This window comes from Catharus ustulatus, chromosome 5, assembly GCF_009819885.2.
Source record: "Catharus ustulatus isolate bCatUst1 chromosome 5, bCatUst1.pri.v2, whole genome shotgun sequence".
Classification (NCBI taxonomy): Eukaryota; Metazoa; Chordata; class Aves; order Passeriformes; family Turdidae; genus Catharus; species Catharus ustulatus.
Window position 1 is genome coordinate 25,578,939 of NC_046225.1, and position 13,541 is coordinate 25,592,479.

General features: G+C 37.7%; 1 protein-coding gene across 1 annotated transcript; it reads left to right on the forward strand.

Annotated features, from left to right (window-relative positions):
* Positions 1-286: 286 nt before the first annotated feature.
* On the forward strand, positions 287-13,228 carry LRIT3 (leucine rich repeat, Ig-like and transmembrane domains 3). The gene is given in 15 exon segments (XM_033059336.1): positions 287-358; positions 360-400; positions 1,605-1,692; positions 1,694-1,772; positions 1,775-1,801; positions 1,804-1,844; positions 1,847-1,903; positions 1,905-2,042; positions 6,560-6,586; positions 7,002-7,019; positions 10,839-11,142; positions 12,164-12,234; positions 12,236-12,532; positions 12,534-12,993; positions 12,996-13,228. Coding segments are annotated over 15 exon segments (1,953 nt in total).
* The last annotated feature ends 313 nt before the right edge of the window (positions 13,229-13,541 follow it).

The window sequence follows — 13,541 nt, forward strand, 5'->3', positions numbered from 1 at the left end:
AGAGATATTTTATTAACACACTAACTTTATAATCTACATATTAAAACAACCTTGGAACATGGTTGGATGTGATTTGAAGCAGAGTGTGTTCTTTCAGAATAAAGAAGGTTTAACTGATGCATTCAGGATACATTTGAAGGTTAAGCAACTACAGATCTCGGCTAATCTGCTGTAATCTGCTGTTACTAAATGGATGGCTACATTCACCTTCGTAGCACACTGCACATGAGTGCCTAGGAATAAAACTTTCACATTTTTTCATGTCTGTGCCTTCTGGGAGGAAACCATGTATCTGTTTATTTTCTTCTACCTCTTAATGAGTTTTTTTGAAGAAGTTCATGGCTTTTGTCCTTCACAAATGCACTTGCGTTTACCATGGCAGAAGTGATGGCACTGGACAAGGTATAGATTTTATCATTTGTTATATAAGCAATTTTATGAGGAAAAATGTTGAAGAAATTGGAGATAACTTCTCAGGCATTGCAAACAAATTTCTACATAGTTGCAATGAAGGCATATTTGACATTCGCGTTCTATGGCTAGCAGATTCCTGAACAGGAGCAGATGGTGATTATGGCTTTGTACTTAGCAAATAGCTACTCTAAATTAATTTTTTGCAGGAAGAAATTTGTTTCTGCTCCATGTCATTCCTACTATTGCAATATCCTTTCTATTTCTACAAACTAGTTAACTAGTGTAAGGTGATTCTGGTTTAAATAATACAGTAGTTTCTTATTATTTTTTTAATCTGCAGTAAATCATGTAACTTTTGATAGTAAGGAAGTTAATTTGAAATGTGGTGACCTGGTATTATCGAGTCAATTTTAGGACATACTCTTTGTCATTGCTATTTATTGCCATAGCCTATGTGGTATAAGCTGCATGAGGAAAAAGTAAAACAGAGGAATAATCTAGAGAAAAAGGGGAGAAAAATTAAGGATAGACGTACTGAAGGCAGGGGAGTCTTCAAGCTAGTATGTGCAAACAATATACCCTAAAGAAATTGTTTCCTGAAATCAAATAACTGAAAATGCTGAGAAATCTCATTTGCGCGTGAAATCATTGTGAGCAGAAAGTTCTTTTCATCTCTATAAAGCAAGTAATTTGTGCACAGACATCAAAAAGAGGGCTAGAAAGCTCTTCTTTACCTGAATTTTCTTTGGTATATTTTCAATTTCAGGTCTATTCTGAAAGGTAAGTATAGAAAATACTTTGAATCTTCATCATACAGAAAATTAGAATAATCTTAATTTTGAATTTATTATTTATTATTCCTTGTACAATGGCTTTTGTCTTTCAGTTGTCAGTAGCGTTAGGGGTGGATAGAGAATATTGCTTACATGCGTTAGAATAAAGCAAATCTAGATTTCATGTGAAAGGATCAGTTCTGGTTTGCATTCTTTTTGTCCTTTGACACTCCATGTTTGAGGAGTTTGTTCAACTTTTAAATGCAGACAACAATTATTGATTCCATGTCCTTAGTTCTGGTCGTAGTGTTGCAGAAAGTTACAGCATTTGCATTTAAATCTGAAATTCAAATTTCTGATAAAATAAATGTAAATATATTTCTCTCCCTCTTTTTTTTTTTCTTTTCTCCTCTTGCTAAGGTCTGTACTCTGTAATGACCCTGACATGTATGAGATCCCTGTGAATGTTCCTGTGGATACTGTGAAACTCCGTATAGAGAAAACTTGTCATACGAAGGATTCCGACTGAAGCCTTCTACTACCTGGTAGATCTCAAATACCTGTGGGTCACTTACAACTGTGTAGCCACATTGATATCAGCAGCTTCTATAACTTGAACAACTGCATGAGCTGAGGCTGGATGGTAATCTGCTTTCAAACTTTTCCCGTGGGAATCCCTGGCAGAGATGCCCAATTTACGGACTCTCGATCTTCACTAACAACAAACTGACCAGCATTCCTGCTGACGCTGGCCGATATCTGAGAAACCTGACCTACCTGGACCTATCCAGCAACAAACTGACCACCTTGCCATCAGACCTCATGGACATTTGGCCCCCCTTTTCAGGAGCTATCGTGATCCAAGAACACAGATATTCTGGTGACACAGAGAGTAATCTTGGGTATGTTGAACAGTCTGTCTCATTCATCACTGAAATACACCTGAACATTAAATTGCAAGTGAGAGTGGTTAGGGGACCAGCCTAGGATTCAGGAGAGGGGTTTTACCCAGGTCACTCTTGTAGTTTGCTCTGTGGTAATTTATTTAATTTCTACTGGTAACAGAAAACCATGAAATGAAGATAGTGACCTCTGTGTGTGTTGTTATCTCACAGCTATAAAACAGAAGTAAAAGCTATGAGAATCCAGTTTGCAGGCATACGGGCCATTCAGTAGCTATATAAATACAGGACTTACATTCTATTCCTGGTGACACTTCCCTCATCTTTGTATGTGTTTGCAGCTGTAAGCATGTCTTTTGCAACTGCTTTTTTCCAGAGGCTCCCAAGCCAAGTAAGCAACTAAAGCTGATGCTCATATAAAGCCTGTCCTGTGGCACAATGCTGCAGATAGTGTTGGTGGCTCAAAATAGGGTAACTCTGGTCTCCCTGGGACCTCTGTTGACCTTGCATTACTGTAAAGCTGACTTTACCCTGAAGTTTTTCGCAATTTACATATTGAATATGAGAGAGAATAGGAGTCTCATCACTAGATAGTCACGGTACTTTTTACAGTGTTTGAGGTAAGTATTTAAGAATGATTTAGTAAGATTGATTTTTTTTTCATAATTTGATCCCCTTCTCTAGTATGCAATTGCATCAGTTCTCTTTGTGGCACTGTGCTTTATCTGACACTTTGTCTCCACTTCCTAGTCTTGCCAGGGTAACCCTTTTTCTTCTTCAGTCTCAGGCTGGAACAGTTCTATCAATACTGTTCTTTTCTGTCACTGTTTACATATAAGTGCACATTTTGATGTGTTTGTAATGCAGCAGGTGGAAGGGAGGAGAACCTGCTTGCTGTCTCTACTGCAGTAATTCTGTGCACTGGTAAAGATCTGTCCTGCATTGTACTGCCCAGTATTTCCAATTTCTTGATCCAAACCCCCAGTATTCAGTGTCCATTTGTTCAGCTGCTTTGTTTGCAGCAGCAGCTGCAGCTTGAAACTCTAATTCAGATCATATTTTATATAAGTAAATTAATAGATGCAAGTAGGCTGCGTGACTTCATAAACATCGTAGTCTTATAAGCATATAAGCATATATACAGTTTATAAGCATAAACTGTAGGCTTGCATCATTAATGGGTTTTCATTTATTCAGGATTAAAAAAAAAAAAAGGAGTAAAAGCTGTAAAAGTAAGTTAATCTCAGTACTCCTTTCCCTGTCCCCACACTAAAGACTACAGGAGGCTGTAAAGTGGGAGCTGATTGTGCTAGATCTAATCTTCATGATCTCATAAGGTTTATTGGTTTCCTGGCCTTATATTGTTCTCAGCACTTCAGACAAAACAAAGGAACTAAGAAAAAAAAGTAACCCCTGACACAAAAAAAACACCAAAAAATCTTAAACCCTCACACACACTTCTCTCCCCTTAACGCTGGGAATCACTTGCAGGCTTCCTTGGTGCAGACGTTTTTCCAGCCTCCTGTAGTCCTGGCAAACCCTCTGGTGCGAACATAGAGTTCTTTGAGGGCCTGGGATGTGACCCTTGGACCATTTTGTGTTATGAACTACAACTGTGTTTTAACACAGGTGTGCTGGTTTTGTGCATTTGACATTAAATAAGGAAAGAAGAAGCCACCCACGAAAATTATTTTTCTAAGAAAAACTGTAAGAGTGTCCCTCGTGTCTGACAAAAACCGATCAGTGATTAGTTTTGAGAACTGACAACTGGTTAAACCACTGAGAAAGCTGAACACACCTCTGTGAACACATCTGTTAAAAATGCACAAGTCTGAGAAAAAACCCTCTTACTTTCCAACCTTTGGAGAGAGAAGTTCCCCACCATAAACAGCTCCAACCACCATCCAGCAGAGATAGCAGGACTCTGCAAACCTTAGGCAAAATATTAACTCTTCTAGTGCACAAATAAAGTTTACAGACCTTCAGTCCTCTCTCATGTAAAAAAAAAAAAAGATAGGTAAGAGTGTAAAAATGACAACACAAAACCACCACAATCAACAAAGAAAAAGTCAAGCCCCAAATAAGAAAAAAAAATTTAAATCCTTAGTCTTAAGGTAAAATTCTTTTGTAAATCATAGTTGTAAACTATAATATGCTAAATATCCCTACAAATCATAGAAAAAAATTAGAATGTGTTCACATTGTAAACATAAGCAAAAACATCAATGCTAAACAAGCAGCTATTAAAGTAACTATAATCCCATTAAAAATTTGAACAAAAAAACCAAAACAAAACTGAAAACAACCCTTCACCCCCTCAAAAAGAAAAATGCCTCTTTCCCCAAAATAAAAATAATCTCAAAAATAAATAAATAAAACCTTTACAGTTCATCCTTAAAATAGTACCCTGTAAATTAACAGAGCCCATAAATATAGCTATAAAAAAGCTACAAAGAGAAACTTCATAATTATGAGTTCCCAACAGCTAGTATTCATAAAATTAAAAACCACAAAAAACTATATTCTTGTAAAAGTCTCCATAACATAACAAAAAACCTCCTTGTCCCTAAGTAAACTAAAAAAAAAACCCCTACAACCTATTCTAGAAGTAATAAACTGTCTAAATTGTTTCTATACATAGTCAATTAAAAAAATGTAACAGAGAGAAAAATTCTAAAATTTTATTCTAATTCTTTTTATTCTTTTAGTTCTATTAATAAAGTTCTTCTTTATACACTTTAAAGTTTAAGTCTACTATGCCTTCCTCCTAATCCTATGTCACAACAAAAAATAAGTAAATAATTCTAATAAGTGCACTAACAATTTAGCCAACACTAAACCCACCACATAAATTAGTACATTAACCAAATGTTAGCAAATTAGCAAACCAAAACCGCTACAATATGTCTCCAGAGAGGAACACACACAGGGTTTAAACAGAACCTTACTTCTCTTATTTTTTTTTCTTTTACTGTTAGGCGCTAAGGGGGGCTCTGTGCAACCTTTTGCACCTGAGCATACAAAATGCCAGGTAGTACTTTCCTTGTGTTACATGGAGTAAATTTACCTTGGGTACTTTTATCTTGTGAATGAAGTAACTGATTTCTTTTTTTCATTCACATCATACCTCTCTATGAGTATATCCCAATGCAGATAGGCAGTGCTTGCTACGTAAGAAACTCTATAGTGGATAAGAAAACATCCCCTTTCTCTGGAGATTAGAAAGTGCAGTGCTCTTTATGTCATGGGTTATTTTGACAAGTTTATTTAGACTCCATTGAGTGTTAGTTCTTTCTTTCTGATAGCTCTCCTTTCACTACTGGGTTTGCTGGAGTCTGAGAAAGAAGTGCATCCCACAGATATTCTCCTCCTCATCCTCTGAGCTGCAGATAGGGATCACAGAGGTATGTGGTCAGGAAGGACCTGGCCTACTGGGATACAGATCCAGAGGAGCTGAGCCATTCTGGTAAAGTCTGTTCTTAAACCTGTGGCCAGACCACCCCAGAGCCTTCCATGGTAACCTCCTTCAGTGCTTATCTATCAGGGTAATGAGAAAGTTTCTCCTAATATCTAACCTCAATCTCCCTTACTGCAAACTAAGCTGATTACCTCTTGTCCTACAGGGCATGGGCATACAGAAAAACTAATCACCATCTCGTGTAGTAATCTTTCATAAGTTTTTCTTCCCTATTTGCCATCATAACTAACCACACAATTTCTTCAACCAGCTTCTAATATAATGTAAAGGATTTTGTGGTGGGTTTTTGTTTTCTTTTGGGTTTTTTGGTTGGTTATTTTTTGTTTGAATTTTTTTGGTTGGTTTGGTTTTGATGATTTTTTTATTTGTTTGGTTTTGGTTTGGCATTATTTTGCTGTATGTGGTATTTTTATTTTCTTTTCATTTTCTACCATAGTTAGAGGTTCCCTTTGGACACCTTTAGGTTTAAAAAGATGTTTCTGTTAAAATGTGATGCCCACAATAGCACGCTTTGATGCTCAAGAGTGTCCTGTGTGCTCCAGTCACTCTCTGTGGGAGCATTCAGCATGACCTGTGTACCTACATGGAAGGATCACTGCAGAACTCATCTGGAAGCTGGAACCTAGAGTAAATAAATGCTGGTTTTGTCTAGTCAGGAAATAGCAGTCAGATTCTAATTAGTGTAATCAGTTATGGCTTGAGCTGTCTTCTCTCCTGGTTTGGCAAAATAAGATTGTCACGTGTACGTAATTATCAAGACCAAAACCAGCAAGGCCCTAAACTCTTAGGCTTGTGCAAATATACATTTTTAACACCAGGAGGAAATTTTATCTTCAGTGTCTTTGCTGAGCTTCAAGACACTTCCTCGTATGAGAAAGTTCAGGCTTCCCATGTTTAATTAAAGGGTTCTTGCAGGAGCCAAATGGTACTTTTGCCAGAGAACTGGTGTGTTAGCATCTCCTTATTCCAGTTCATCATCTCTGTACTAAGAGGCTGGGGTTTTTTAACTACCTCCCACTGTATGATGTTCCACTGAGTATGTGCTATGCTAAATGAAAGAGGATTAGGGAACGATTCCTGGCCCTTTGGCCAAGTGGCTCACTCTGGCTCTCATCCACACAGTTTAGGAGCAGCACTCTTTAAAGCTGACTGTCAGTTTCACACTTTGTAAGGTTTAGCCTTTGGCTCTCTGTGGCCTCTACAGGATCCTATAGTGACTCTCAAATGTAATTCCGGGAATGGGGGTGTTTTTCCTTCAGTCTAACCTGCCTGAAGTTATGTGAGAATTGCATTGGAAATCATTCATCTGTGCTTTTGGAATATGAAGTAACAGGGGTATGTTGTATGCCTGAAGGGCTGAAAGACATGCAGAATATTTTGGAGGTACAAAACCTGCTACCCTTGCTTCGGGGGAAATAACAGAGAGAGACAGAGAGAACCATCCTTGGAATGGTCTCATCCGTAAGCCTTTCAGGGGGCAACCCCTGGAGTGCCAACTGTCCCTGGACCCATGTTTGGCTTTGTCTTGGAAAGTGCCCTTTGGAACAACTCAAAACACAGCTGTGGAGTGAGCTGAAAATTAAACAGTACAAATGACTGGAGGACCAGTGTGTGAATTCATCTGGCCCTCTTGGTTACCTCTGGAGCCATAGCCTGATTCTTTGATTCCAAAACACAGCTAAATTTCAGCACTGGCTGCTGTACAGAGATTTACATTTCTGGCAGGAATGGTGATAGCAGCATTTTCCATATGCTGCACTCTAGTGAGTCACTGAGAGGAATAGAAGAGTCCAGTATTTGACAGAGTGGCAGTTATTTGAGATCTTGTCTCTGTTGCATGTAGAGGTGCCAAAAATTTGGAATACTACAGGTCCGTCAGGCTCCCACCTGTTATGCTGAGCCACTGGGTAGATAACGCTTTTCCTGAAACTACTCCCTTAGCAATTTCCATGGGGTAAGAATGCTGTGATACAGTCCTGGATATGGAATTTACTGTTTAGAACCATGGATCAAAATGGTAGGTGTGGGTTCAGTTGGAAAGAGCCTGGGGTAAGCTGGCCCAAGCTGTGGTGAATATTTCTATCAGCCCAAAACGTGAATATTTTACATCTTGCTGTTTTGCAGCAACTGAAAATCAGTGTGTTACACAGGTTATGGTCTGGTTCTGGTTACTGATTTACAGAGGAAATTTTGCTCATAGCTAAAGTCCATATTTTCCAGCCCAGGGAAACCCTGCTTACTGAGAAGACTACAAAAATGTGCATGCACAGACACACATATGCCTAAGTTTGCCATTGAATGTGCAAGCATACATATAAATTGTGACAGTAAATATAAAATATGCTTAATCTAGAATAAAGAGTATTGAGCAATTTATAGTTAATAATTTATATTAAAATAACACTACATTGGTATATCAAAATGCCATAAATATTTGTCAATGTTTGTTTTGCCTTGGCTAGTATTTCTTTCTCAGATCAGCATGCTGCTTTGATATATCTACAAAAGAATCCAGGGTTTATAAAGATATTCTCTCTCCTCAGATACATGTGCCATCAGAGATTTATCATAATTATTTTAATTTTTGCTTCTTAAGAAATTATTTCTTTAATTAAATCTCCCTAATCTTTTCCATTTTCTTATTTCCCTCCTTTTTTTACCTTTTCTTTATTCTTTCAAGTGTTTGTTCTCACTTCTAACATCTAGTCAACACAGGCTGTTAAAATTCAAAATGCCCCTTGTAGTTTAGAAACTAGGTTTGCATTCACATTTCTGTTCTCTTCAACACTAACTGAAGTATAATGAAATTCAGTCTTTTATCTTGCTTCCAACTCAATACTACTTTCATCTTTTAATTTTGGGAATTCACATAACTTGGTGATTTACAATGGCTAGAAATAATGTGAATACTGTCAGATATTGGCAAGACACAGATGAACTGAGGGGCTGCGCTTTGGGGGCAAGGAAGGAAGTTGTGTAGCTCTATTTATTATATATATTTGTCTAAGTCCTTCTTTTTTAGGCAGTTCCATTGGGAAACATGTGGATGGGGAAGATGAAGTGGCTGACTGACATAACTCTTATTTTGTCCTGCACTCAGATGATCAAACCTGTACCCTGACTGGACTAAACAATCATCCAGTCTGTGTACTGTTCATTGTTGCTTCATCATTCTTTTCATTTTGTCAGTTTCTGATACTTATTATAATGACTTTGGCTTTTCTTCAGGACACTGGGAGATTATGAAAGCTCTGTAGGTATATATATTAGGAAAAGTTCCTTCACTGAAGGGGGGCTCAGGGAAGTGATGGAGTGACCATTCCTGGAGGTATTTAAAAGACATGTAAATGTGGCATGGTTTAGTGCTGGATTTGCCAGTGTTGGGTTAGCCATTGGACTTAATAGTCTTAGAGGTATTTTCTAATGTTACCATTCTTTGATTCTATTTCAAAGGCTTTTGAGTGCTTCATGTAGGTTAAAAAACAATACTAAACCCCTTCCTTTCCTGCAGTAAATTTCTCAACGTAGTGGAGAAAATTGCAAGAAAGTGAGAAGAAAAAGAAAATTACAGGAGTATTGTCTCTGCAGAGCTTCCCTAATTGAAAAGATGAGCACAAATAGTTACATATATGTGCTTGATTGAGCAGAATTTTTATAAGCACAAGCAGTTCATGTGCCTAGATATAGAAAACACTTGTATAGTATCTTTTCTCCTTATGAATATATGTGTATAGTTCACAGGCAAAATTTTTATGTTTTGGAGATTTTTTAAGGAAAAGCGTTGCTGATGCACTTTCATTTGACTTCTCTGTGCCCGCAAACAATGAGTAGTGAATAGATGTTAAATCTCTTCTGTCTGGAAGGGTTGAAATTGGATTGATGTCAAGGTCATGGAATCTCTTCAGGTCAAGCCTTGTTTTAAAGAGCAGGGATTAATTGGGGTTTACCACCGTTTTAACCAATCACTACCACTGTGCTTAAAATAACCTAATCTTGGTCTGGTGATAAAAGGAAGAAACAGTTAATTATTCATGATTCTTTCATCTGCAGGTTTTTTTCCAGAACAAGCCATCATTTTTCCAATAGCTGTTTTGATAATTCTTAACAATACACTCTGAAAATTATTTGCAGATGTTTAGGGCTCTTTTTTTCTTTCAATAATGGTTTGACTTATATGGCTTGTTTATGGTACTGATCAGTAAATTCAGTAGCAAGGAGGCCTTGTGTACTATTTCTTATTTCAGTCCATAAGTTATGTTTATTAGTAGAATTTGGTGAAAATGAGAAAGGCATATTCAAAAGTATAAATCTCAATAAGAAAATACTTGAACTCCTGAGTGATATGCTGTGTTGTATTTTACCTGTTGAAGCCACTGCTGCCCTATGAAAGTCAACATAGTGGAGTGATGAATACCAGCTGAGGATTTAGACAGATATTCCTCAGAAATGGCTATTCTTTTCCATCATCATAAGTTTACAGAGAGGGAAAAACTTCTAATTCATAGTCTAGAACCAAGAGACAAACGTTATTGACTCTGACAGAAGAGAGAGAAGGTTCTTGTGTGCCGTCATAAAAATATTGTAGTCATTACAGTGTTTTGTAGTCCTTCCTATTTTCTGTTCTTCTGCTATCTTCTTGAATATATTTCAGAAACTTCTGACAGCATTGGTGTAGTTCAGAGCCAGATAAAAATTTTGTAGGCCTAAAGCTTTTCCTCCTTAGCCTTTATCCCTTTTCTCAAGGGGCAGAGATGCTGATGTAAACCTTAAACCCTTAAATCAGTGTGTTCTGCTCAAGCATTGAAAAGAGGGTCAGAGAAGGTCAAGCTGTAAGAGCCCAAAGAAGGACTAAGAGCAGAGGAGAGTGACACGAAACAATAGCCCTGAGAAACTGTCTTTCCAGGAGGCACAGGCAGGTGAAAATGTATCATCAGTCATAAGACATCTTTCAAAGTGGTTTTAAATGTGGTAGATAAATAGCAAAGTTAAGCACAAGTTATGCCAACGCATCACTGTGCTCCCATAAACTTCTGTGAAGAAGAAGTTTAGCTTAATAAACATTCATACTGTTCTCCCTAACCTCTGAAAAATATTCCCCCACCAATCAGCTGAACAAAAAACACAAGTTGAAAGAGAAATTATTAACTCAAAATAGGTCCAGTGTTGTCCTTGATTGTATTTGGTGGTAGTCATATGTCATACTGTAATCACAATATCCATATATTGACTCACAACATTTTTTTTCTTTCTCCTCTTCCCTCCTTGTCTCAGTTTTCAGACAACCCATGGTTTTGTGACTGTCGCATTTCAAAGCTAATTGAATTTTCCAAAATTGTGGACACCTCTGTTGTACTTCTTGATCCTTTGGTTTCATGTAGTGGACCTGAGAGCCTGGCAGGAATTTTGTTCCAGAGAGCTGAGTTAGAGCAGTGTCTTAAACCATCTGTGATGACCTCAGCAACAAAAATCACCTCCCCGCTGGGCAGCAATGTCCTACTACGCTGTGATGCCACAGGGTACCCAACACCACAGCTCACCTGGAATAGGTCAGACAATATTCCAGTGAACTATACAGGTATAACTGCTCTTTAATCAGAAATGGGAGAACCAAAAATTGTTGGGTTGCTTGTCCTTTAAGATCATTGTAATGAGTAACAATGGACCATGTATTTTGTTAACCTGGCAATCGTATCTGTGCAACAGCTGTTATGAAATTCTCTGTTTAGTTCTCAATCTTAACAGGTCCAGCAGACTGTTTGATTCTGGATGTGGGCTGTTGCAAGACAATGTGTGTGGAAGAGAGAAATGGATGAAGTAGGGGAAGGATAATGGAAAATGGAGTTTGGATTAGTTGGACCCTAACTCAGAGGCTAGAAAGTAGAAAGGAGAATTTTTTTCTGGAACCTTTGTTTGAAAATGTTCATGTTAAAGCCAGTGAGGTCATATCTGAATGACTTAAACTCTGTAAACTCTTAAAGCACTGTAAAGACAAAATTTTCCAAATTAATATTTTTTGTGTGCAAATTATTCAAGGCTATAATTGTCTTACATGATTCTAGCTACTATGACAGACACTTATGTAGTAACTTAATTGTAAAAGATGCTACTTGCTAGGTAGTTAGCAGTTGTCATAGGACTGATGAAGATAAGAGAACTGAAACATCTTAGGACAAAAGTAATTTTGAATAGTGTTTCAAATGGGTAACATGGTTAGGTGTCACAGGAAGTCAGTGGGTCTTGTATTTAAGAGTCAATAGAAGCTTTAAGACATTTGATTTCACTTTATGTAGTTTTGTTTTTCTTAGTAAAACTGCAAACTGTATTCTAATTACTCCAGACATTTATTTCCATTTTGACCCAAACTGAACTTTATTTGATAATAAAGTATGACTGGGAATTTCATAGTTGTTTTAGACATTTGGTTTGTTTTTTTATTTTGTTTTCGGTTGTTGTGTTTTTTGACTTACTCGTGTTTCATGTAAAAAATTTTCATACATGTGATTCCTTCTGGCAGAAAGGGAAGAAGTAGCCTAATAGTGTTTACTTCCTCTTTACTTCCCATTCAATGATGCTTTGTTCTTTGCATTTTCCCATAGTAATTCAAGAAACTCCTGGAGAGGGTGTCAGATGGTCCATAATGAGCTTGACGGGAATTTCATACAAGGACCGCAGGAGAATACAGATGTAAAGCCAAGAACTTGGCAGGAATGTCAGAAGCTGCTGTGACTGTCACAGTGGTTGGTGTAATTACTACAACTGTGTCACCACAGAAGTATGGGAAGAAGCCAGAGGCTGAGAGGCAGAATATAACTCAGGAGGAATCCAAGCTGGAATCCGAGCAGACAGCCACACCTCTTCCCACCACACCAACCACCACAGCTCTGGCTAGCACTGAAAGATCAACTAGCATGACATTTACTGACAAAAAGCAATCCAGGCTCATGTTAGATGGAAAGAAAAGTTTCAAAGGCAGTGTCAAATGGAAGCAAAAAGCAGATTGGAGATTTAAGCAAGAAAGGTGAAGATACTTCATTGAATACAGCAGGTACAGTTGAGCAAAATGTTGCTGTGAAGAACCTAAGAGTGATCAGTGAAACTGATGAAAGAGTGACCTTAACTTGGAAAACTGTGAATGCCACAGGCAATTCTGCTGTGACTGTGTTGTACTCCAAGTATGGTGAGAAAGATATGTTGCCTCTCAGCACTGATTCTAACAAAAACAAAGTCACAATCGATGGTTTGCAACCTAGTACTCAATATATGGCATGTGTGTCACCCAAAGGCATGCCACCTACAAAAGAGCAGTGTGTTGTTTTCTCTACAGATGGGTTAAATGATGAAAGCAGCTCTGAGTTTTCTATTCTGATAGTGACCAGCAGTGCAGCATGCGTGGTTGTTTTACCTTTGAATATTTTCTTACTCTACAAGTTTTAAAACTTCATTTGAAACCAAAATCTGCAAAGGAAGCTGAACTTGCAAAAGAGACTTATGTGCAATTTGAAACTCTGTCACTGAAGCCTCGAACACTGGGTGCAGGTGACCAGCTCTGGGCACGAAGGTACACAGATGAGTCAGAAAGACTTCTGCTTTGCTCTAGATCAAGCATGGATTCTCAAATGACCTTTAAAAGTGAGGGCTCCAGATCTGAGTATCTGTGCTGAATGTGGATGAGGGTGGAGATGAAAAAAATAATACGTAAAATTAATTCAAAATGGTGATGCTGCATCTGGAAGCAGGTTGATGCTAGATGATGGTCAGAATATGTTGTCTGGTGTAATAGAGTCTTACTGAATGGTGGTGGGTAGGAGGGAGAATAGAAGAAAAATATTGCCTGTTGATTTTCTTTGTTTTGATGTTTGTGATTTTGAATGTGAAGCAGTGATGTTCTTCCAAAGAAAAATACAGCATGAAGTGCATCCATGGTTAAAGATATTCTATTGTTTATTAAAACATTCTGTTTTCTCTCATTTTACC